General features: G+C 43.9%; 1 protein-coding gene across 1 annotated transcript; it reads left to right on the forward strand.

Annotated features, from left to right (window-relative positions):
* The first annotated feature begins 9,260 nt into the window (after positions 1 to 9,260).
* Positions 9,261 to 24,969, forward strand: LOC128323672 (gastricsin-like). Its single transcript, XM_053247216.1, has 9 exons — positions 9,261 to 9,319; positions 12,805 to 12,955; positions 14,202 to 14,319; positions 18,551 to 18,669; positions 19,550 to 19,749; positions 21,343 to 21,465; positions 22,987 to 23,134; positions 24,135 to 24,233; positions 24,817 to 24,969. Exons 1-9 carry the CDS (start codon positions 9,261 to 9,263, stop codon positions 24,967 to 24,969), a joined length of 1,170 nt encoding a protein of 389 aa, XP_053103191.1.
* The last annotated feature ends 1,440 nt before the right edge of the window (positions 24,970 to 26,409 follow it).

Raw genomic sequence — 26,409 nt, forward strand, 5'->3', positions numbered from 1 at the left:
TAACCCTACAATCAGGCTCTATATTGGAAAACTGGAAAGTAGCAAATGTAATACCGATTTTAAAAAAGGGATTTGGGTGCAATCCTGGAAATTACAGGCTGGTTAGCTTAATGTCTGTTCCAGGCAAATTGATGGAAAGCATCCTCAAGGATAAAATTGTAACGCACATAGAAGAACAGGCCCTGCTGGGAGGGAACCAGAATGGCTTCTGCGAAGGTAAATCTTGCCTTTTGAAGTTTTTTTTTTTTTAAGAGTGTCAACAAGTGTGTGGATAAAGGTGATCCAGTTGACATCATATACCTGGACTTCCAAAAAGCTTTTGACAAAGTTCCTCATCAAAGACTCCTGAGAAAACTTAGCAGTCATGGGATAAGGGGATAAGTACATGTGTGGATTGCTAACTGGTTGAAGGACAGGAAACAGAGGGTAGGTATAAATGGAGAGTGTTCACAATGGAGGGAAGTAAGAAGTGGGGTCCCCCACGGATCTGTACTGGGACCAGTGCTTTTTAATTTATTCATAAATGATGCAGAAGTAGGGATAAGCAGTGAGGTGGCCAGATTTGCAGATGATACCAAACTCTTTCGGGTAGTGAAATTCAAAACAGATTGTGAGGAGCTCCAAAAGGATCTCTCCAAACTGGGTGAGTGAGTGACAAAATGGCAAACGCAGTTCAATGCTGGCAAGTGTAAGGTGATGCACACTGGAACGAAAACCCTCAACTTCAAGTATACGCTGATGGGATCTGAGCTGTCTGTGACTGACCAGGAGAAGGATCTTGGGGTTGTGGTGGACAGCTTGTTGAAAGTGTTGACTCAATGTGTGGCAGCTGGAAAAAGGCCAATTCCACGCTAGGGATCATTAGAAAGGGGACTGAAAATCAAACTGCTAATATTATATTGCCCTTATACAAAACTATGGTGCGGCCACACCTGGAGTATTTCGTACAATTCTGGTCACCACATCTAGGACATCATAGAACTGGGAAAGGTGCAGAAGAGGGCAACAAGATGATCAGGTGCCTAGAGCACCTTCCTTATGAGGCAAACCTACAACACTTGGGCTATTTAGTTTAGAAAAAAGATGACTGTGGGGAGATATGATAGAGGTCTATAAAATCATGCATGGTGTAGAGAAAGTGGGTGGAGAGAAATTTCTCTTTCTCACACATTAGAACCAGGGGTCATCCCATGAAATTGGTTGTCAAGAAATTTAGGTCCAACAAATGGAAGTACTTTTTCACACAGCGCATAATCAACTTGTGGAATTCTCTGCCACAGATGTGGTGTTGGCTACTAGTTTGGATGGCTTTAAGAGGGGTTTGGATAACTTCATAGAGGAGAGGTCTATCAATGGCTACTACTTGCAGGGCTACAGGGCACCTCCAGCCTCAGAGGCAGGATGCCTCTGAGTACCAGTTGCAGGGGAGTAACAGCAGGACAGAGGGCATGACCTCAGCTCCTGCCTGTAGGCTTCCAGTGGCATCTGGTGGGCCACTGTGTGAAACAGGATTCTGGACTAGATGGACCTTGGGCCTGATCCAGTAGGGCTGTTCTTAAGTTCTTATTACATATCAATTGTATTACTATAATGTGCTGTACATGGGACTGCCCTTGAATATTGTTCAGGTCCAAAATGCAGCCACTAGAGTTCTATCAAGACCTAACCCCTCAGATCATATCACTTGTTCTCTCATAGCTGCACAGGTTACCAGTTTGTTTCCAGGCACAATTCAAGGTGCTGGTGTTGATCTTTAAATCCCTAAACTGTTTGGGGCCAAGGTACATTAAGGGACCACCTGTTTCCACATGAATCTGCCCATCCCATAAGAATTTCAAGGCAGGCCTGCCTCCATGTCCCACCTCCTTCTGAGCTGCATTGGGAAGCAGGTTTATCTGTGGTGGACCCCTTGCTCTGGACCTCTCTCCCAAATATGACTACAATCATATGACTACAATCAATCCTCCCTCTCCCCTGTTAAACTCTAGCATATGCAATATCTGGCTGTTCCAGCTAAGATTCCTGCCCTCTGAGTGATTTTTATGTTTATTTTTATTTGTGTTTATTCCTATTTTCATTTTCCAATGAAGCGTTTTATGGCTCTGTCCTGGAAATTTTTAAAGAAAGGTGGGATGTAATTTTTAAAAATATAAACAACAATAAAATCAAAAGCTACCTACAAAAATACCCACATCCAGCAATTGCTTCAAATTTTAAGTATATTCAGTAATCAGACAGAATAACATAAAGCCTTAATCAACTGTACACTTGCATTTCTGGAAGTTGGCTTTTCTTCTATAATTTGATTATGCTCAGCTCAGACTTTAGTTTTAAAAAAAGCTATAGATATTTGATGGGACATCTATATTAAGAAAATGTATAAAATGATGCTGGTGGAGGTGGTAGTGGCAATGATTCCTTTGAAGGACAGAGCAAAACACCACCACTGTAGTTTGTAGTATATAATAGATAAGGATGTGAAGAACTGGTTTGATTGCAGGTCCACCATGAACCGGGCCAGTTTGAACGGTTTGATCATGAATCACTGTGAATCAGTTCGAGCTGGTTTGTCAGCCCAACTGGCCCAGCCAATGGGCTCAACCGAACCGGTTTGGGGAGGGGACCCACAATTCGGTCCGAATTTGGAACCAAATCATTGCAAACAGTCCGTGCACACCCCTAATAATAGAAGCTCCACAGTGATCAATTATAATGTAGTAGATGCTTCTGTAATGTTACTTCCAGACTAACAGAAAGCAATCAACATTTCAGGAAATTGGGATCCATGGAACTACTGGGGGAAATATTGGCATTTTGTAGTATTCACTTTGAATCAATTACTCACTTAAAGTGGGGCACAACTAATTAACCAAAGTCTCTAAACAGATATTAGAGGGCTATCAATCTATTAAAGGACTTTCATTCATTAATCAATAAATACAGACAATATCAAACCTTAGTATGGTTGTTTTCTCAAAGATATTGAGGGAAGTGTGACATAATGTACAATTTAATAAATAAAAGCTATCACATATTGTTGATTAACATATTCTGTTGCTTCATTAGTTAAACTTCTCTATGGACTCTGTACCATAGAGATCTAGAGCACTTTAATAATAAATGGAGTTTCTAGATAATAGTTATTATTAATCAAATCTATAGCTCATCAGTGTATGGAGTGCTTTACCGATCTTATTTCATTAACTTAAAGGCCACATGGTAAGTTTAACATGCAAAGGGATTTGAACCTTTTTCTCCCACAATAAGATCTAGCACTTAATCCACTGCATCCAGGGCTGGGTTAACTGTAATCTAATAATACTGTATCCTTAGGGCCTCATATTTTAAAATATTACTTTAGGTCCTCCACTTTGGAAATTTAAGGCCTACGTTCTGATTCTACTCTTCCATTAGCCTTATGCCACTCTCATAACCTTAATATGGCTCTGTTTGCATCACAGATGAACAAGTTGTTCTGGTAAGAACTAATCTGCCTACTCTCCCTTCATTATGCCTACAACCAGGCAGATTTGGAGAAAATTGATTATCTAGACCCATTTCAAACTGGCTTTAGAACGGGCTATTGGGTTGAGACAGCTTTGGTCGGCCTGATGGATGACCTTTACTGGGGAAATCGACAGAGGGAGTGTGACTCTGTTGGATCTCTTGGTGGTGTTCGATACCATCAACCATGGTATTCTTCTGGGTTGCCTGAGGGAGTTGGGGATAGGAGGCACTGCTTTGCAGTGGTTCTGCTCCTATCTCTCGGGTAGATTCCAGATCATGGAGCTTGGTGACAGTTACTCCTCAAAACGGGAGCTGTTATATGGAGTCCCACAGGGCTCCATTCTGTCACAAATGCTTTTTAATATCTACATGAAACCGCTGGGTGAGGTCATCAGGATATTTGGTGCAGGGTGTTATCAGTATGCTGATGACAACCAAATCTACTTCTCTTTTTCATCTGCATCATTAGGAAATGGTGTTTATTCCCTAAATGCCTGCCTACAGGCAGTAATGGGCTGGATGAGAGATAACAAATTGAAGTTGAATCTAGGCAAGATGGAGGTGCTCATCGTAGGGGCTCAGAATCTGAGTGGTGAGTTAGATCTCCCTGTGCTGGATGGGGTTATACTCCCCCGGAAGGAGCAGCTTGGGAGTATTCCTGGACCCAGGCCTCACCCTGGAATCCCAGGTGGAGGCCATGGCAAGGAGTGCTCTCTATCAGCTTTGGCTGATTCGACAGCTGTGTCCATTCCTTGAAGAGAACGACCTCAAAACAGTGGTGTACCAGCTGGTAGCCTACAGGCTTGACTACTGCAATGCATTCTACGTGGGGCTGCCTTTGTACATAGTTTGGAAACTTCAGTTAGTTCAAAACGTGGCAGCTAGACTGGTCTCCGGGGCAACTTGGAGAGACCATATTATGTCTGTTTTGAAACAGTTGCACTGGCTGCTGATATGTTTCTGGGCAAAATACAAAGTGCTGGTTATTACCTTTAAAGCCCTGAACAGCTTAGGCCCAGGTTACCTTAGAGAGCGCCTTATTCTGCATGATCCCCACCACACATTAAGGTCATCTGAGGAGGGCTGTCTCCAGTTACCACCAGTATGTTTGGTGGCAACTCAGAGGCAGGCCTTCTCTGTAGCCGCTCCTGGACTGTTGAATGCACTCCCTGCAGAAATCCGTCTTTATTGGTTTTTAGGAGAGCCCTTAAGACCTATCTGTTTGGCCTGGCCTTCCAGGGTTTTTTAATTGTTGTAAAGGGTTTTTAAATGTACCTGTTTTTCAGGGTTTGAAAACTGTTTAATTGTTTAATGGTATTTTATAACTTTTAATTGTTGATTGATTTTAATTGTTTTTGTTTTATTTGTAAACTGCCCTGAGCCAATTTTGGAAGGGCAGTATAAAAATTGAATAAACAAATAAATAAATAAATAATAATAACTGGACTAAATTTAGTCCAAATCAGTTAGGCAGTTCACAAGTTAGCCCACTTGCACCTCAAATGTTCACATGTCCACCATCTTGAATTTGGGTGGATGACATCATCACAAACTATACCTTTGAGATGTCCCTTTGTATCACTCACTACAACTTTACAAAATTTGGCTCAAATAGGTTAGACAGTCCACAAGTTAGCCCACTTACACCTCAAAAATTTATGTGTGCGCCATCTTGAATTGGGGCAGATGACATTGTCACGAACTATGTCATTGAAGTGTTCCTATGTGTCCCTACAGTTGTAACAAATTTGTTTCCAACAGGTTAGGCGGTTCACAAGTTAGCCCACTTGAGCCTTAAACATTTACGTGTCCACCATATTGAACTGGGGAGGATGACATCATCACAAACTACACCATTGAGGTGTCCCTATGTGTCCCTACAACTGCACCCAATTTGATTCATATCAAATTGCATTGCAAAGTTGATGAAGGTGGGACGGACACACACTCTCTCTCTCTCTCTCTCTCTCTCTCACACACACACACACACACACACACACACGAAGCTGCCATATACTGAGTCAGACCATTGGTCTATCAAGCTCAGTATTGTCTATACAGACTAGCAGCGGCTTCTCCAAGGTTGCAGGCAGGAATCTCTCTCAACCCTATCTTGGAGAAGCCAGAGAGGGAACTTGAAACCTTCTGCTCTTCCCAGAGAGGCTCCATATCCTGAGGGGAATATGTTACAGAGCTCACATTTCTAGTCTCCCATTCATATGCAACCAGGGTGGACTCTGCTTAGCTAAGGGGAAAAGTCATGCTTGCTACCACAAAACCAGCTCTTCTCTCCAATGCTGGATGATCTCATAAGCTTAAGGAAAGTAGGCTAAAAAAGAAATTTTCTGAATGGATGCAGAAAGACCTTGAAGGGTGACTAAACAGCACAGAGAATAGGAGGCTGCCTTATACTGAGTCAGGCCATTTCTGACTCTTATACTGAGTCAGGCCATCATCTAGTTCAGTATTACCTACACTGGCTCTCCAGGGTTTCAGATGGGGCTGTTTTCCGGCTCACCCTAGCAACACCAGAGACTGAACCTGGATCTTTTGTAATCAAGCTATGTTTTCCACTACTGGACTATTACTCTCTTCCACAGAAAAACAAAAAAGATGGAGAATATATGAAGCTGCCTTCTATTAAGTCAGACCATTGGTTCATTGAGTGCAATGTTGTCAATATTGAATAGCAGTAATTCTCCAGGGTTTCAGATGGGGATCTTTCCCAGCTTAGCTGGAGTGTCCAGGATTAAACTTGGGACCTTCTTCATGTTCTCTACTACTGAGCTAAGCCCTTCACCAAAGAGGAACATTGTCTGTCTCCTGTACCAAAATATGTAGAGGCTCAATGAATGTGACACACCACCTGGTAAAACTGCAGTGCATTGGAGCGTTTTCCTTCCATTTGTCCTTAAAAGTCTCTGCCTTATTTCTCTGAAAACTCATGGCGAGCCCTTTCCTTTATTTATTCAGTTGGTGACCGATAGCTTTCATGACTCACATTGTGTCATGACAAATAACACAATGTTATTTGTCCCTTTACTCAGTGAGGCATTGGGACTGATAGGGATAATTTTTTGAACTTATATAACATCTCATAAATGGTGCCAGTCAATCTAATTTCTATGAAGGCCTTATAGTGGCTCCTATACGGCTCCTGCAGGGGGAAGGAAGGACAACCCCAATAATACAGAGACAGGTGGCTGGCATTTTACTGGAGTCAAGCAGTCACTGTAAAAGGGATACATCTGTTATTTTAGCAGGAAGAACACTTTCCAAGTCTTTCTGAAATGTTTGGTCAGTATTCTGAAGTTTCCGTCCCTTTCAACAATAAGTGAGAGTACAGCTTTGGGTGTGTACAATATGCTCTCCCGAGATGTGCTACATGCTCTAGTATCCCATTTGCTTCTACTAAACTCTGAGATGGCGTATTTGTAAATCAAACAAATATTAAAACACCAGTGGCACTCTCATCCAAAGGAAACTCGGTTTGGTGGCATTGCCCCTGGAATTTCTCACCACTCTGAAGTGCAGAGCTGATAACATTATTTTTGCTATCATAATATCCCTTAAAAATATAACCATTTGGGCATAACATTCCTAAGAAAATAATAACACAAAAAACACTACTGGAGTAGACCAAAAGTACATTTGGTCCAGCATCCTGTTTCTAACAGCAGCCAGACAAATACTGCTGGGAAGCCTATAAGCAGGGCATGAAAGCAACAGCTCTCCCACCATCTGCTGTTTAGATGAATAATGCCAACATAAAAGTTCCATTTAGCTTTCATGGCTAATAAGCAGTTGGTGGACTTGTTCTCCATATATTTGTCTAACCCAGGGATTCCGAACCTCAGATCCTTTTATGTTGTTGGACTAAAACACCCATTGTGATTGTGGGCTGATGGGGTCTTGCTACCACAAGACCCAGGAGAGCTGGTCTTGTGGTAGCAAGCATGAATTGTCCCCATTGCTATGCAGGGTCCACCCTAGTTGCATATGAATAAGAGACTACATGTGTGAGCACTGTAAGATATTCCCCTTAAGGAACGGGTCCGCACTGGGAAGAGCTTCTGCATGCTTGCATGCAGAAGGTTCCCAGTTCCCTCCTTGGCTTCTCCAATAAAGGGCGGAGAGAGACTCCTGCCTGCAACCTTGGAGAAGCCACTGCCGTTGTGCAGACAATACTGAGCTAGATGGACCATTGGTCTGACTCGGTATATGGCAGCTTCATATATTCCTAACAACATCTGGAGACTCAGGGTTGGGAATCCTTGCTCTAACCCATCTAAGCTAGAGGCCACTACTGCATTATCACACACACACACACACACACACACACACACACACACACACACACACACTGTTGCAGTAAATTCCAGAACATTAACTGTGTGTTATGTGAAATACTGCTTCCTTTTGATTATTCTGAACTTACTGCTAATCATTCGTGAGATGGCCCTATGGGCTAGAGAAGGGTGGAGGGACCCTTATTATGGGAGTGGAAGAAAAACCTCTCTCTATTCCTCTTTCATAATTCCACAATGCTCATTCATAATTTCACATTCATATTTTCACAACATTCACTCATGCCCTCCATTGTCCTTTTTTGTAAACTATAAAGCATCACATGCTTTAGTTTTCCATTGCAGGGAAGGTGCTTCAATCTCTTTATCATTTTCATGTACATTTTGTGTACCTTTTTAATGCTTTTGTTTCAGATGGCTAGCCGGATGGCTTTCCTTGATAGGCAGATCACTTGCACATGGCTTAGATGTTTCCTTTATGTGAGTTAATTGTTAGGAGATAGTTTCTTGATACAGAGATCTCTATGGAATACGTGGAATGGAAAAACCATCAGAGTTTGGGCAAGGTGGGTGACACATCTACTCCTACGGCTGACGGGAAGTGTGAAGTGTGTGTGTGTGTGCGCGCGTGCACGTGCATGTGCAGAGGACAAGAGACAAAGAGGGGGCTAAAGGCACTATGTGTGCCTTTCCCTGGGAACCTGATGTGGGACAGCAATCTGTGTCTGGTAGGAAAGCATTTGTAACTATACTCTACTTGAATATTTGTAAACAAAGCAAATATTTAAAAATCACTGTGGGTCTCCAAAGGAAACCCAAGTAGAATTGCCTTTGGAACAACTTCCACTTAGAGATATGGAGAGCAACAATTTCTGCTTAGAATCCATGGTCATGATGAACAAATCCCCCACATTTGATTATTCATTTAAAGTGGCATTATTTGGATCAGTCTTGGTAGGAGCAATATCATGGGGAAGCCTTCTATAGCATAGGTGTGGACTTAACCTATCTTGATTAAATGTTAAATAAGTAGAAGGTTAGTTTGTCTTTTTCCACTGGATTCATTTGTTTTTGGAAAGGACATTGGGGCTGGGGTGAAGAACAGTGATCGTGTCTTTCTACTTCTAAGTTCTTGATAACCCCCATCCCAATTTTCTTTTTGTTCTATCAGCACATTTGTTGTTTCTTAATGGATCTTAATCACCTTATATAAATGATTCTTGCTTTTAATGAAAGGACTGCGGGACGATAACACCTTTCTTATCTCAAGAGTATTGATAACGGCAGAGTGCAAGGCTATGGGAAATTGCAATGTAAACTGATACAGTTTTGGAGGCAGCTTCCAATGTATAAAAGTAAGGGCCCAAGACTTGAGACTTCAGCCCACTTTCTGCTGCGGTTCTCAAAGTTCATCAGGTGTTGTGTGTGAGAGAGAAGCCAAGCATCATGAAGTGGCTGATCTTGGCATTGGTTTGCTTCCAACTCTCAGAAGGGGGCTTATTGAGGTAAGTATTCTTGGAGCCCTTTTTCACAAGCAGTGAGAAAGGGCTACTGGGTTTGCAAGGAGGTAGTCCAAAAGAGCCTACCTCCCCTCAGTCGAGCATTCTGCCATCCCTGGGCGGGCAGATTGCCCACCCACATGAGTACCAGCTGCTGCTGGCAGCTCTGATGATCAGAGAGTTAGGATACATTGCCCCACATTGCCCCACTCCGGGGCTCCAAGTGTGCAGTGCATTATGGGGAACCCTCTCCCCTCCCTGAGTCTGCCAGCTGCGGATGCTTGCAGCCATGGCTGACACACAACCAAAAAAATGAGGTTAAGGGAGCGTTCACTCCCTTAACCTCATTTTGAAGGGTGGCTTCTTAGGTGGGTTTGCCGACGTGGTGCTGCTGGGATCAGGCCCGATCCAGGCAGTTCACATGTTCATGCAAAACTGGGCTGGGCTCCCTTAGCCCAGTTTTGCACACACATGTGAATGGCCTCTTGCTCAGCTTCAACAGTGATGAGTAAGATAATACTGTATTCAGAAGTGGTCCAAGGTACTGTGGTGTCTGAGGCAAGGTGCCAAATGCTACCTTGCTCCATGCCCCTGGTGGGGGCAGTCCCCCTTTTAAAACCAACCCTTGCAATCTTTGAACATGGTGCAAGGAGGAAGGTTGCCAGCAAAGCTTCTTGCTTCTTGCAAGCTTTGTAAGGAGTGTAAGGAGAGACACTTCTTTCAGGGTTCAGATCAGCCCTAAAGAGCTGCTTTGATGGTGGCAGCAGGGGGCATTTTGCCACCCAGCTGGTGCGCCAATAATTTGCCACCTGAGGCGACCACCTCACCACCTCATAGAAGGGCCACACTACCCTGATTGTATTTAAAACAGATCCATAAGCAGACTAGTGAGTTGCAAGTGTTTATTGGATCTGTTTTAAATACAATCAGGGTAGTGTGGCCCTTCTATGAGGTGAAGTGAGGTGGTCGCATCAGGTGGCAAATTATTGGCGCACCAGCTGGGTGGCAAAATGCCCCCTGCTGCCACCATCAAAGCAGTTCTTTGGGGCTGATCTGAACCCTGAAAGGAGTCTCTCTCCTGGCAAATCAGGAGGTACTAGAATGCAACTTTTGAAATTACATAGTGTAAGTCTAGAGTAAGGTAAAATAATCTAGAACTGAGAGTTAAATAGATTAGCACTTGAAGATGGATTAACATGAAGAGTGAGATTATTTTTCTTGGTTCCATATCATAGGAACAAAGAACACACAAAGCTGATAATCGTATATTGAGGGTGAATAAAAAGTAGATTGGGATCTACTGCTAGATCTCTTGGTAATTTGTGGTAGATCAGCAAGGGCTTCTAACTCCCAAGTGTTTGACAATAACAAAAAGGGTCTTTCCTCCCCTACATTAGATTACTAAACTGAAAGATGTTTGGATGAAAGCCAGGAGTGGATTTTTGTGTGAAAGGATTGTGAACACAAGTTCTGGAGTGAAATTGAAAACATATTTTTAGGCTGGACAATGTGCTCAGATTCACCCTGCTTCTTAATTCTATGTTTACCTCCCTGAACCACCATTTCACTCCTGGCTATGGTTGATGGATCTCAGGTTATTAGTAAGAAACATACTTGATCCTGAAGGCCAAAGTCTGTCCACCCTTATAGCACATACAGTATACATTTTGGAAACCTAATTTCTGTTGCTTTTTGATTGTATGTTGTGCTTGTATCTAATCCCATGTGTCTCATCATGAATAAGTGTAACAAAGTAGAAAAGAAAACTCATTGTATGAATCCACTCCAAGTATAGATTTCTTCAAAGTATGTCAGAACATTTCACTTATTTATATATAATAGTACTTACATCATGCTCTGTTGGGGTCTTTGATTAAAAGCGAATCACATTTTTCCAATTTTAATTGCTAGATGCCAGCACTACAGTCTAGAAGAACATAAATGTTGGTTTAGAAAACTTAATAGCATGGGAGCTTGTCAAATACAGAGAGGAAGTTTCAAAGTCTGTATACCTCAGCAGAATAGACCCTGAGGCTATTCACACACACATGCAAAACTGGGCTAACGCAGCCCAGCCCGGTTTTGCACGTGCATGTGAACCACCAGGATCAGGCCCGGTCCTGGTGGCTACATGGTGGCAACACCATCAAAGTAGCCTCCCTCTAAAATGAGGTTAAGGGAGTGAGTGCTCCCTTCACTTCATTTTTTTGATCATGTGTCAGCCGTGGCTGCTTGTAGCCGCAGCTGGCACACTTGGGGGGTGGGAGGGGGATCCTAATAATGCACCATGCGCTTGTGCAGTGCATTATTGGAGCTCCAGGGGGAGACACATAGCTATGCGTCCTGGCACCCCAACCCCCAGAGCTGCCAGGCAAGGCACAGAGATCATCTGCGGGAAAAGTAAGTTAAACCTGCCTTCCCCACAGACCACCCTGGAGCTTTTCTCACCAGTCGTGAGAAGAGCTCCCCTGTCTTGCCATCCACCTGAAGGTGAGGTCACCTGAAGCAGACTCTCTGCAGATTATATTAACGTGGAGCCAGGTTTGTGTGGGAGCAGGTGATCTTGCAGTAACTCAATCCCAGGCTGTTTAGGGATTTAGAGGTTTAAAAATGACTTTGAATTGTGCTTCAGAATTGGTAGCCAGCCAGTGAAAATATTTAAGCACTTAACTAGTATAACCAATTCTACAAGCCAAAGTTATTAACCGGGTGGCAGCATTTTGAACAGTTGATGTTTTAAAGCCAAGGCAGCCCCATAACACATTAATAATCTATCCCAGATATTACTAAGGCAAAGAATAACTGTGGTAAGAACTGGTTTTCTCAAGAAAGTTCAGCTCTGGTGCAGCAACTAAAGCTGACTAGCTTGACCTTGAGAGCTTATGGAGGAGAGTCAGGGAGATAATCAGTTGTTGGAAAGCACCCATCTCATTGGCCCAGCCTGTAAAGATCAAGAGTTCAGATGCATACCACAGCAGCATGGGATCATACCATAGGGCAAGAGACTCCTATGCCACTAACAGTATGGGGCCAACGAAGAGGAGGGATGATGCAATGCTTTGGATGCTGGCTTGGAAGTACATTATTGAATGCATTGGCAGGTTGGTTAGCATCCAAATCCGCAAACAACTTCCCTCCCCGGCATGGCCATATCCTATGAGAAGCTAAGAGGGCAACATATTTCTATATCTGTATCTTAGGATTCACATAGGCAAAGTCACTAGTGACTGCTATGTAGCATCCATGTGTACTGGTAATCAAAACTCAGGTTGCTATGTGGTACTCTGCCCAGGATGTACTCCATGATAATATACTTCACATGAAACAGAAATTGCCTGTTTGTGTCTCTGGTCTTAGTGAAGCAATGAGGACAGGCAAAGTGGTTGGTGTCCCAGTTGTATGGAAATGGAAGGATGGTTAAACTGAATGATGGCTAAACAGAGAGTGCTATCCTGCTTATGAACTACCCTGTGTTTTTTAATTCCATGTAGAGTCAATTTGAAGAAGGGCAAGTCCATTCGAGAAGTGATGAAGGAGCAGGGTGTGCTGCAAGATTATCTGAAGAATCATAAGCATGACCCAGCTAGAAAGTACCACTTCAATGAGTACAATGTTGCTTATGAACCAATGGCATACATGGATGTAAGGATTCCTTCTCTTCTTTCTTTTCTTTTCTATTAAATCTATCATATCTCTCTAGCAAGATGTGTTTTCTCAACCACAGTGTCTACCCATCAAGCCAAGCCAACCACTTTTTCCTTTGTCTTCTGTGAAATTCTAAGATGCAGGAAATCAATCAGGTTTGGGGCTGAGTCTCCCCCTAACACAACTGGCAGGGGGGGAGACACAGGTTCTCTGCTTGGGGTTCTCCTGGACTCAGTGCTGCTCCTAGAAAATCAGGCAGCAGCCAGGAGTGCTTTTGCTCAACATTGTTGGTGCGCCAGCTGCCACCCTTAAGAGGGCTGATCTGGCATCTGTCACTCATGCTTTAGTCACAGCAAGTCTGGATTACTGCAATACGCTCTACATGGGGCTGCTCTTGAAAGGTATTCAGAAACTACAGATGGTGTGGAATGCAGCTGCCAGATTTCTCTCTGGGAGTGATTGCAGTGCACCTATTACTCTAATCTTGAAGGCACTCCACTGGCTGCTAGTCTGTTTCCAGGTACAATTCAAGAGATAGTTATTACTTTAACACCCTAAATGACTTGTGCCGAGGGTACTTTAGGGACCTTGTGCTCCCAGCTGAATCTACCCACCTGACTAGATTGGCTGGGATCAGGGGCGTAACTACCATTAGGCAAGGGGAGGCGGCTGCCTGGGGCCCCCCACACCTCGAGGGGCCCCCCAGAGGCAAGTCACATGTGTAGAGAGTGTGTGTGTATCAGCGAGGGGCCCATTTTAGAATTTTGTCTCTGGGCCCACTCCAGCCTCGTTACGCCCCTGGCTGGGATGACTCTGTTCCACATGCCAACACCTGCTAAGGCCCATTTGTTGAGCATGTAGGACAGGGCCTTCTCAGTTATTGCCCCCAGGCTGTGGAACTTATTCTCAACTTAGACCCACATGGCCTCGCTCTTTTAGAGGAAAGTGAAGACTGCCTTTTTTATTCAGGTTTTTTGCCAATGAGCAGTCCCTTGCTCTTCTTTAAATTTTTAGCTGCATTTGTCCTGTTTTTATATTTTTATTGAATTGTTTTTATCTTGTTGTTAACCATCCTGGGGTCTTAGGACAAAGGATGTTATATAAATAAAAACAACACAGTCACAGAGCCTCTTGTTCTTGATGCAATTCCATTGGTTTCATGGGAGTTGCCAGTCTGAGTTTATGCTAACATCCTTCTGGAATTCATACCATGTGATATGTGATAGTATGATACTTCTTCTAGTCATCGTATTATGGAGAAATCAGCATTGGAACTCCACCTCAGAATTTCTTGGTGCTGTTTGACACTGGATCTTCCAACTTGTGGGTGCCTTCAATCTATTGCCAGAGTCAGGCTTGCAGTAAGTACCCAATTGTTCAAAGTTAGCTTCATAGGCAACAGTGATGGAGCCTACTGCAGTAAGATGGAGCTCAACAGAAGCTGCCATAAATCCGAGTTTCCATCAGCTGTGAAGACAAGCACATACTTTCCTAGGCTGTACTAGTATTGATGATGTTATGCAGCATTTAGGATATGGGAGCTTCCTGTTGCTATCTCTTTTCTGCTTTAGTGCAAAACAGGAAATATAGAAAGAAACAGGAAGTGCCAGAAAATGGATACTGTGTAGATGAAGTGCAGCTGAAGCAAGAGCATTTCTCATAGTGACTACACCACCTGCGCAATCCTAAATTCTTGTCTATTCCTCTGGACAAGCTTGTTCAGTTTTATTGCTGCATTGAAACTTGCAAGGATCAGGAGCACTGAAATCTGTGCTATCGTTCTTTGATTAGGTATTGCATTGTTGAACTCTGCTGGATGCTGCCCCCCAGGTGTGCTAGCCCTTTCCCCGCTTACATTAGGAGGTAATTCACACAATCAAAACCTATGTTCTACCCAGTTTAGGGAGCTGTGTGTGCTCCTAATTTTCAGTTGTGTGGAAGCAAGTTAAGAGGAAAACCTGGGTAGAAGTGACTGTGTGGAAGCAAGGTAGGAGGAAAAGCTACCCAGGTTTTCCTCCTACTTTGCTTCCATGCAATTACTTCTACCCAGGTTTTCCTCTTAACTTGCTTCCACACAACCGGAAATTAGAAGCACACACAGCTCCCTAAACTGGGTAGAACACATTGATTGTGTGAATGATCTCTTGAGATCACTTCTGAGGAAACACTCATATTATCCTAGGGGTTGCAACCTGTTGCTGAAAATGCAGTATTAACTGTGGGCCATATCTAAATAAACATCATGATTATAAATTATAGTAGCCTTCCCTCACACCCACCCCAGCATTGTCTGTAGCCTCCAGTTTATATACTTGGGATGGATTAGGAGGTGCACTGACCACATCCAGAATTATTTTTCCTGTATACATATGGGGGCACCTCCAGGCCTGCTGTGTGTGCATGATGCACACATCCAAATGCATTTGTAATGATAAAATTTCACCAATCACTGGTAACACATTGATCACTTCACCAAATCAGAAGGGAGCTATGTTATTGTTACTGATGCAAATGGGCATATACATCAGTGCTGGTAGCCTGGACATTGCTGCTGCATGCATGCATAAAAACCTGGCTTAGACATGGTAAGTTCACACCTAAATGAGTAATTTTTGAAGTGGTTTGCATGCACGAGCCCTATTCATTGTGTAGGAATTGCACTCTTGAGAACCATGAGGACTCGTTCCATGGAAGACCACTGTATGACTATTTGGTTCTTTAGGACCAAATGGGGCCAGGTTCTCCAAAGAAAAAGGAAGGAAGTCCCATGGAAATGGCTGAGTTGGCAAATGATTAGCCAATATAAATTTTAAGCAAAAAGGATTTTCAGCTAATCACATAAAGCACAATGGCATAAAGTAATCTTGGGCAAGGCCAAGCCCTCGGAAACTCCTTCAGATACAACTTCTCTCTGATTGGCCAACATTCAAGTCTGAGGGCTGGGCCATGCCCACAGAGACCAACTGACACATTGGGAAGAAGAGACACAGTTTGAAAGAGCAGAGTATTCCCCTCCACCCTTTGCTGTTTCTAGACATAGGAAAAGGGCTTGACTCCAGTGGATGGAATTCAAGGTAAGTAGGCCTGGGCTAGTAGGCCTTTATTTTCAAATTTGTATTCCAGTCAGTGCTGGCAACTCCTACTGAAGCTATTCCTGCAGGATCTGCTCCCCACCCCCGCACAATGTTTTCCACAGTATTAACAGGGGGAGGGGCTTGCCCTCCTCTCAAAGCAGTTTACATAGCAAAAGGAATGAGAAATAGGTTCTCTGTGCCCCCAGATGGCTGTCCCCAAGAAAGACTGTGGCTTTTCAAAAAACAAAAAATCCAAACAGACAAAAACCCTGATCTGTGCTTATAATAGCAGTCTATACAGATATAATTTACATTTTGAGGCTCTACACATGATCGGTGTGTAGAGCCAGAAGAGGTTTGGCAGGGAGAGCGGGTCAAGCCCACTGTCCCCGCACATGAACAGTAGTTGAGCTCTGGGCAGCTGGATCGGCTGCCCAGAAGATAACCAGCTCCGTCACAGAGCCAGTTGAGGCTGTGGGGATTGGGGTCCAGAAGTCCCAAAATGCCCTGCATGAGTGCGCAGGGCATTCTGAGGAGACCCAAGAGGCTGGGAGTCTTGTTGTAGCCTCCTAGTTGGGGGTCTCCTTGCGAGTCGCCACAGCACAGAGCTGCACCACAGTGACTCATGATCAGAAAAATGGGCTTAGCGGAGCACTCACTTGTTTAAAGGGAGGGCTACTTTGGTGGGCTAGCCGCCATTGACTACCAGGCTTGCCCGCGAGTCCAGTGGTCCTCACAATGGAAGAAGACTGGGCTGGGCTCCCTTAGCCTGGTTTTCCTCCATCATGTGGATAGCCTCGTGTTCTGTTTTTTATTAGCTTGCAGCCTGCCACTGAAGTGCTTGCTTATTCTTAAATCCTTAAAAAATGGGGTAAATCCCAGGTATGTTTTGAAATAAGATTGGTGGTCAATATATATTTGCCTATATTGTCTGCAATTTGGTGTCCTTTCCATCTTGATAGATCTTTTGTCAGGTAATCCTAATCTAATTTTTGTGTGAGGAAGAAGTATTTGTCCACTTGTCTGAAAATCTGAATAACTTCTTGACCAGATTTAGTGGTATTCAAAAGTATACTGCCCGCCTCCCGAATCTTGATGATTCACATTATAGCCATCATGACTAGCGATAGACCTCTCTTTCTCTATGAATTTGTCTAATCCATGTTTATATCCTCTGAACTGTACTAAATTGGGCTCTGTGTGTGTGTGTGTGTGTGTGTGTGTGTGTCAGATGGACCTGCCAATAAGGGAATTATGGATCCTTAAGGAGGGTGTTAGAGACCAGAAGAATCTGCCTTCTACTGTGTCTATGTTTATATTTGTATGTACTGTAGGAGAGACTTTATCTTTGGGAAATATGGGAACGGGTGTTCAATATTGTTAATAATCGCATCTATATAATGTGTGAGTGTTACAAGTACTTCATAGATACAATTTCATGAACAATGATAAAAGTACTGTAAGGTATGTTAGTTGGAGAAATGGAGTTAAGGATATCAGTTGGCTACCTACTAAGTTCATGCAGATGCTATACTACTACCCTTTGAATCTTTAAGGGCTTCTCATTGGCAATGTCATACAGTGGTTATCCAAAAGTGTGTACCCTCTCCTGCCAGAAAAAGTATTATGTTGTAGTGGCGTAAGATAAAAACACAAAGATAATATTATTTAGATTCACAGACAAAAACAATAATCCCCCAAATCCAATAATGACTCTATATAAATATTATAAACATCCATCAAACTTCCAAAAAATATATACAGTGACACATTTAATATAGATTACATAAGCAACTGTTGTAGTGGGGTAACAAAAAAAACACACCCCCAAATTGGCCACACCAACTTTAGACTTCACCAGCTGCCACTGGACTAGTATATAGACAAAGGTCCCATTGGATGGGCCGCTTTTACAGGAAGCATAGAGCTAGCAATGAAGTCCAGAAATCCAACTGTTTGCCCTTACCATTAAGCTCTACTTTCTGTCGCAGACTGGGAGCCAGGGGGTGGAGTGCTTAGGCATTCTGACACTTGGCCTTTTAGGGGAAGCTTCTTATTAACTTTATAACCCCCTAAACATTATAGAAGCAAGGGCCGCACAAGGTGTTCCGGTGCCTGAAGCAAGGCACTCTGCCCCACACTCCTCGTGGGAGCCAGCTCCCTTTCAAAAATCAATCCCTGCAAGCTTTGGAAGTGGAGCGGCTCCTTTGATCTCCTTATGCTTCTTGCAGGCTTTGCAAGGTATGTGAGGAGAGGCACTCCTTGGTCAGATTGGGTCTCAAAGAGCAACTCCAATGGCAGCAACAGGGACATTTTGCCACCAAGCGGGCACCCCAGTAATTTGCCACCTGAGTCAACTGCTTCCCTTCACCTCAGGAAAGTGCTGCCCCTGTATAAAAGCACTGGAAGCCTGATCCATCTGGACTGTTTTTTATTGGCACCTGCCCTGAGCTTTCAGCATGGGATAGGAGATGCATTTCAATAAATGGATGTATTTTATTCCATTTCCTACCACTAGCCGGCCATGCAAGATTCAACCCCAGCAAGTCCTCCACCTACTCTACCAATGGGCAGACTTTCTTCCTGCAATATGGCAGTGGCAACCTTGCTGGATTTTTTGGCTATGACACTATGACAGTAAGTGTGACTCTGGTTTCCAGCTAAGCTAATGCAACCAACAAGACATCACCTACTGACTCTGCCCTTGGCTAGAGTTCAGTGCAAAGTGCTGGGAGACTGTTCCACCCTGCTACTTCACACAGCATTTGAGCTCCGGGTGTTTTTCTCACAGTCTCTTCCCAGATTACATCATGCACCCGTACAGGTATCTGTCTGTAAGCAGCTACATATTTTCATGGGAGTTACTGTCCATGTACTCAGAAGACAACACAGGAACTGGAACCCTAGAAAATGGGATAGTGATTTTAAGTAGAACTGGATAGATTGCATGTACTACTCTATGAGCATTGGATGTAAGATTTGAATAACTGTATGTGAATACAGATCAAAAATCTTGGGTACACAGATCATAGGCACTCTGAATGCAATGTGTGAATAGGACTAGCGTAAAGTTGTGAAATGGGATGGACTGATGTGCAGCCAGACTAATACTACTACTATGATGAATATTTATATACTACTTTTCAACAAAAGTTCTCAAAGCCGCTTACATAGAAAAATGAGAAAGAGAGGGAAAGAAAGAAGGCTTCCCGTCTCAAAAGGGCTCACAGTCTAAAAAGAAATATAAAGTTGACACCAGCAACAACCACTGGGAGAATGCTTTGCTTGGGTTAAATAGAGCCAGTTGCTCTCCCCCTGCTAAATACATGAGAATTACCACTTTTAAGGTGCCTCTTTGCTCAGTTAGCAGCCCAGAACACTCAGGAAACAGTGGCAGGGATTCATGATTTTCAAGCGCTTTGTTAGTCTGGATGTCAGCCCTAATCTGAGGATACTCTTTTCCTCCATTTCCCATTTCCTTTCTTTGTGACACTTTCTCCTTCATCTCATCCTTTAGCTCCAGAACATTGCTGTTGCTAAACAGGAGTTTGGCCTGAGTAAAAATGAGCCTGGAACCAATTTCATTTATGCCCAGTTTGATGGCATTCTGGGCATGGCCTATCCTTCCCTGGCAGTCGGAGGTGCCACAACAGCTTTACAGACGATGTTGCAGGAAAACTTGCTCTCGCAGCCAATCTTCAGTTTCTATCTGAGCCGGTAAGGGACTTAAGCCACCTTTCCTACCTCTGTAACATTCCCCACTCCTTTGTTTTTCATCTCATACTAAAATAAATATCAATTTTATTTTGGTTTTCTGGTTTACTAAGTAGGCTAGTGTATAGCCAAAGGTGTGAACATCCCAAGATGAAAATAAGCCAGATAATTTTGGTATCCTTCATATGGGGTGTATTTCATGAATACTCTTTTCCGTTGCTATATGAGCCTCTCAAAACAAGTGCTGTGCGCTTTTTTTTTAAAACTGAAAAGGTGCACCAGTGCTAAGAGAACGGAACTGCTTTGTCCTTAGGGTGCAGCATAAAGTGCTATCAACACTTCTCTATCCTCTTTCCCAACCACTATAAAGCATTTGTGTAGTATTGCTGATATTTAAGTCATGAGGTAACAGCACCAAAGACTGCTGCTGGCTTGCAGAGCCAGGGACATAGCTTAATACCTGATTCTCTGCTCCCTACTGTGCACCATTGTGCTATTTCCTTTGGTTAACACATTCACTGAATCTGACCATAATTTGTTCAACTAATGAAGCAGAAATTATCTGCATGAAGGAAAAGTAGTAGAAATGAATTCACATTGTTTTTAAACAGGCAGATAAGCTTTAATAGACCATCTTGAATGGGAACTTTAATGCACTAGTACTTGTGTCAGGTCAGGAAGAAAACAAGCAATCATCACAAGTTTCATTAATGTCAAGAAAAACTCTGAATACCTTCAACTGAATATCAAACTACAATTCAACAAATTAAATATTAAGGTTGTGCATACGACCATTACACTTTCCACTGGAGAGGGCTGGCAGGGAAGCAGGCTCCTACCTGCCTCCCGGCAGATGTTCTTGTCACTTCCTGTCCATCTACCACTCAGATGCCCACACAAGCGCCCGGGCAGCAAGTGGCAGAGCAGGGATCTGGAGGAGGGTGATTTCTCCATTGCCGGACACTATTTATGCATGGCTCTGTGGAAGCTCAGGCTGCAGGCAGTCCGGGAGTCCACATGACTGGGAGGGGTGAGGGAGAAGGGTGTAGACACCCCTCATACCTCACATTTAGCCCAGATAAAATTGCAGGCTGCTTGGTTGAAGAGCACCAGGATCGAGACCAAACCTGGTGCTCCACATGACCAGCCCTACCCAGGTAGGACTGAGCAAGCTTGGATAGGGCTGGTTGTGTGAACAACTTTACTATCAAATGGTCTGTTTGCAGTCACTTTGGTTATGGCATTTATTAAACATTTAATGTGCTCCAAAGATCCATTTCAAATATTTGTTGAACACACGAGGTGACTGACAATTTACCACACAGATCTTTCAGTTCCCTTGCAGATGAACAGGGTGACATTTGTGTATCCTACTCTTTTATACTATGTGACTTGCTTTAGAGCAGGGCTACTCAACTTAGGACCCCCCAGCTGTTTTTGAACTACAGCTCCCATAATTCCCAGCCACAGTGGCCAATAGTCAAGAATTATGGGAATTGTAGGCCAACATCTGCAGAAGGGCCAAAGTTGAGCAGCCCTGCTTTAGAGGGTCCATGAATAAATGATGAATGTCTGATTCTTTGTTTGTTTTTGCAGCCAACCCAACTCTCAATATGGCGGTGAGGTTGTCTTTGGAGGTGTAGACACTCGCCTTTATTCTGGACAGATCTATTGGGCTCCTGTCACCCAAGAACTTTATTGGCAGATTGGAATTCAAGAGTGAGTTGAAATTAAAGGATGCTGAAGAATCGCCCTGTCCACTCACAATTATTACTGAATATCTAAAAAGGGGCTCTACTTCTGAACTGGGTAGAATGCAGCCATGAAACCAAATGTAGGCTACACAAACTGACTGACTTGAATCATTCCGTTAGTTTCTTTGGACTGTCTCTACCATAAGTGGTTACACATGACCCTGGAATCCAAAGACCAGCTCACATGATCATCAATGTAGAAATATTGAAAATGCAATGGGTTAGAAGTGGAGTGGGATATGGTCCTGTGCATTTGCCTGTGACTTACATGTAGTCTTTGCATTCTGTATTGCTTCAGTGATGCTGTTGCAAACTGAACACACATCATCTGCAATCAAAAATATCTTGATGATTCTCCAGGAAGGACAAGTGTTTAAGATCAAATTGCAAGTCACAATTTTTGCACACCAGCGCTTGCTTCTTTATCTTATGTAGAGCTGCTTTGAGAATTAACAAGGTCAACATGGTGAATGCCTCATGGCACTGAGGGCAGATAATTTACAGAACAATATATATGAACAGAAGAATCTTCTGCCTCCCACTTAATCAGACCATTGCCCCATCAAGCTCAGTTTTGTCTACACTGACTGGAGCTTCTCTCTAGGTCTGTTCCATCTTTTCCTAGAGATGCCAAGGATTGAACCCAGGACTATATGCATGCAAAGCATGTGCTCAATCACAGCCCTTATTTACTCTTGCATTCCACTCAGTGAGGACAAAGAAGATGTGATTGATGCTGAGCCTGTCTTCTTATACCATGTCCACACTGGTGCTAATTCTAATGCTGGATGGCACCATACCAATACACAAATAACCAATGTGATCTCTATCACATTGTGGTCTAATTGCACATTGGCTGAGAGTACTAATGTACAAGTAACTCATTATAGGAAAAGAGCTGGTCTTGTGGTAGCAAGCATGACTTGTGCCCTTAGCTAAGCAGGGTCCACCCTGATTGCATTTGAATTGAGACTAGAAGTGTGATCACTGTAAGATATTCCCCTCAGGGGATAGAGCTGCTCTGGGAAGAGCAGAAGGTTCCAAGTTCCCTCCCTGGCGTCTTCAAAATAGGGCTGAAAGAGATTTCTGCCTGCAACCTTGGAGAAGCCGCTGCCAGTCTGTGTAGACAATACTGAGCAAGATGGACCTATGGTCTGACTCAGTATATGGCAGCTTCCTGTGTTCCTATATACAAATGGAAAACTGGGAAGATTACTGGTATAACTGCTGGAGTCATCACGAAGTTTGAATCAGTGTCAACACTGAATAACCCCATGCTTTGTAGGGTACAAAGGGCTACATGGCATCTCCTATTATGTTCTGCATTACAATGGAAGGTGGTGAGATGGAGACATGACCGTCATTGGAATCAAATCCTTAAAGAGCACTTGGGTCCACTAAGTACCTTATACTCTTTATACAAACAAGCAAGATTATACACAAATTGAATGCAGCATGAGTACTCACATGCTTCCCCCTTTTTTAGGTTCTCTATTGGAGGACAAGCTACTGGATGGTGCAGCCAAGGTTGCCAGGCTATTGTGGACACTGGAACATCCCTCCTCACTGTTCCCCAGCAGTACATGGCAAATTTCCTGCAAAGTGTGGGTGCTCAGCAGAATCAATATGGAGAGGTAAGTCATGGGATTATGCACACACACACACACACACGTACCACCTAAGCGCGCGCACGTGTGTGTATATACACACACACGCTTAGGTGGTACGTGGCAAGCCCCACCTTCACAATGCTAAACCAATCACAGAAAAGAAAAGGCGTGCCCAGCCCAGGCTGTTTTGCCTCTTCACTTGGAATGGGAGCCTGGTGGAGCCCTGTGGGACCTCTTCCCTGGTGCCAGGAGAGCAGCCTGAGACCCTCCTAGGAAAGACTGGGGGAGGCTGCCACAGGGGAGCCCCACAGGGGCAGATCTGCCACCCTAGTGTGTGGAGAAGGGAAGGGCAAGAGGTGGATCTGGGCAGGAGGAGGCAGGAGAGAGGAAGCAGCTCATCCACCCGGACGGAGAGTGAAAGGGAGGGCTACGGGATGGATGGAAGATGCCGCTGAGGAGGGTTGAAGGAGCCTAAGGGGAGTCTCAGAGGGGCGGAGCTTGAGTGGCTGTGTGGCTTCTCCTCACCCTCAGCTCTTCGAAATCTGCACCCCATCCCTGGAGTGGAGTAAGGGGGGGGGGAATGCCTCGATCCTGCCCCTGGGGCTGGTGCTGGGGGTCCTTCTGACAGCCAGATCTTTTGCAGGGGAGAGTCCCAACTGGCACTCTTCTCCTTAATTCTAATAGTAGCACTTAGGGAGGAGGAGCAGGCGCAGGGCTCAGGTAAGTGTGGAGAGGTCTTTTGGGTGAGGGGGCTGTGGGGGGGCACGCGCGAGGGAAGCAATCAAGTATTTGCACGCAGATGCTCTGCACATGTCGTGTGTGTGTGTGTGTGTGTGTACACACACACCCCAGAGCAAGTTTGGATATAGCTGACCAATGCAATATATGGGGATGATCTCTGAGTGACCAAGGACCTTGATGTTTGCTGTACAGTTATGGTCCCATAAATCAGTCAGTTCTATACCACTACACAACTGGCTACTGCTACAGAAGATTAATTGGAAACTGCCTTCTTCTTCTACAGTACACAGTCGACTGCAGCACTGTCCAGAATTTGCCCACTATCTCCTTCACAATCAACGGAATTTCCTTTCCTCTGCCTCCCAGTGCCTACATCCTCAATGTATGTATTATATGGATCTGAACATCACTCACTCTGCCTTTTTTTTTAAAAGCATCTGGAGAAAGGAGACCTAGTGTCAGAGGCTTGGGGGGAAGAAAGATTATGACAGCCACAAACAAGGGGGTGGTTCTTTCATGAGATGAGATGAGACCGCCGCCTCTGGTGGCAGATCATTAGAGTGTCAGCAGGGTGGCAGGATGCCCCTTGCCACTACTGGAGCAGCTCTTTGGGACTGATCTGACCCTTGCAAGCTTTGCAAGGAATGCCTCTCCTCACACTTCTATCAAAGCTTGTAAGAAGCTTTCTGGATCCCACTCCCCACCTTTATACTCAGTATCATTCTGACCTTTAGTGTTGATTAATATTATATCGTTTCTGCTCATAGTCATAAAAGCAAACTTTTAGCTTGCTCTACTCACTGTGTTACGTTTTAGGTAATTTTAGAGAGGTCCCCTATTACCATGTAGGAGTAGATAGTCTTCATTGTTTCTTGTTTATTTTGCTGTTGTGTTGGACATAGACCGAAATAAAGACCTGACTTGGATCCCACTCATGTTTTCCCTTTCTCTGTATTGTTTCACAGAACAATGGCTACTGCACAGTGGGGATTGAGCCCACCTATCTGCCTTCCCAAAATGGACAGCCCCTCTGGATCCTGGGAGATGTCTTCCTCAGGCAGTACTACTCCGTCTATGACATGGGCAACAACAGGGTTGGCTTTGCTACTGCTGCCTAGGCTTCTCTGTTACTATCCGAGCTGGAATGGTAGTTTAAAGCCTGACCCGTCTCTGTTATAGTGACTTTCTTCCTTTTAAAGTTCTTAGATCAGTCCTTGATTAAAGCCGACCTACTGTGTCTCTGTTAGAGTTTATTTCATTCCTTTTAAGGTTCCTCTGGATTATTCTTTTTTTAATCGGTCTTTATCCTGGGCTGGGCTTTTCCTTGAATCACTGGCTGGTGTTGTAATGACATTTGTAAGAGATTGGATAATAAATGTTTAAAACTAGAATGTACATCCTCAAATCTGTTCTGCAGACAACAGAGGGCATTAAGAGGAACACTCACCACAGAAATGGATACACCTGGAATGAATCTTTAAGCAAAATAGTAACAGCTGGAGTCACTGACACTTTCAGTCTTAGTCTTAGGCCTGGGGTAAGGAGTGCGCAATTGATGCATTTGCATGGAGCCCTTTGAAGTCTGGTGTTTATATTATAATGTGAACGGGGGGGAAAACCAACCAAACAAGAAAGCCCACAAAAGAAGTCAGTTCTTCCTGCAAGTTCACAGAGACTGTCTTGGTCAATTTACATCCTAGGTGCTGCTAATTGTTGTCAAATATAACTAGAAAAACAAAATCCTCCGATTCTTCTGAATACCTGGAGGCTTTACAGACAGGGCTTCTACCCTAAATCTCCTTCAGAAGGAAGTGTGTGCATTCACACACCAGCCAAACTTACCCTGAAGTCCCTTCGAGATCCTTGGACCCACTCCACACACAAATTGGGCTTTGTCTTGCGAATTCTAGCTAATCTAAATGCATTTCTGAGTTTTTAAAATGCTGGTTTTAAGCTACCTTTTCTGAAAACACCAGAGCAAATAGGGAGAGGCACTGATGTAGAATCATTAGTATGATAAGAGGGATACTCTCTTTAGAAATTTAGATACAGCTCTTTAGTAATAGCGCTCTCTCTCTCTCCCTCCCCATTGGCTAGAAGGAAAACATGGAGGCATGCCATGTGAACTTGCAAAAACAAAACCATAGAGCAGAGGGGTGGGGCTGCTTCCCTCAATGCCACGAGTGTGATTAGAAGTGGCTTCGCTCAACATTTACTCCGCAGCATGAAGCCATGTGCAAATAACTGCCTGGCTGGCTCTCAGCAAGAACACCCATGGCTGTGGCTGGAGTCAGTTACTATCTAGGTTTCTTGTAAGACGTCCCCCTGCCTAACTTACTCTTGCTAATACCATATCGGATTTAAGAGCACAATCAGTAAAGCATATGTTTATATTCAATAAACATTGAGATGGCATATTTGACAAATAAGTCAGGTGGCAGATTTGCTGCTTCACATCCATTTGCATGCACCAAGGGCCCTTTAAAAAGTGTGACTGTTTACAAGCTACTTAGTTCCTGTCCCAGGTGTGTGTGTGGGTGGGGTGCAGCTTAGTTTGG

The sequence above is a fragment of the Hemicordylus capensis genome, chromosome 4 (genome assembly GCF_027244095.1).
Source record: "Hemicordylus capensis ecotype Gifberg chromosome 4, rHemCap1.1.pri, whole genome shotgun sequence".
Lineage (NCBI taxonomy): Eukaryota > Metazoa > Chordata > Lepidosauria > Squamata > Cordylidae > Hemicordylus > Hemicordylus capensis.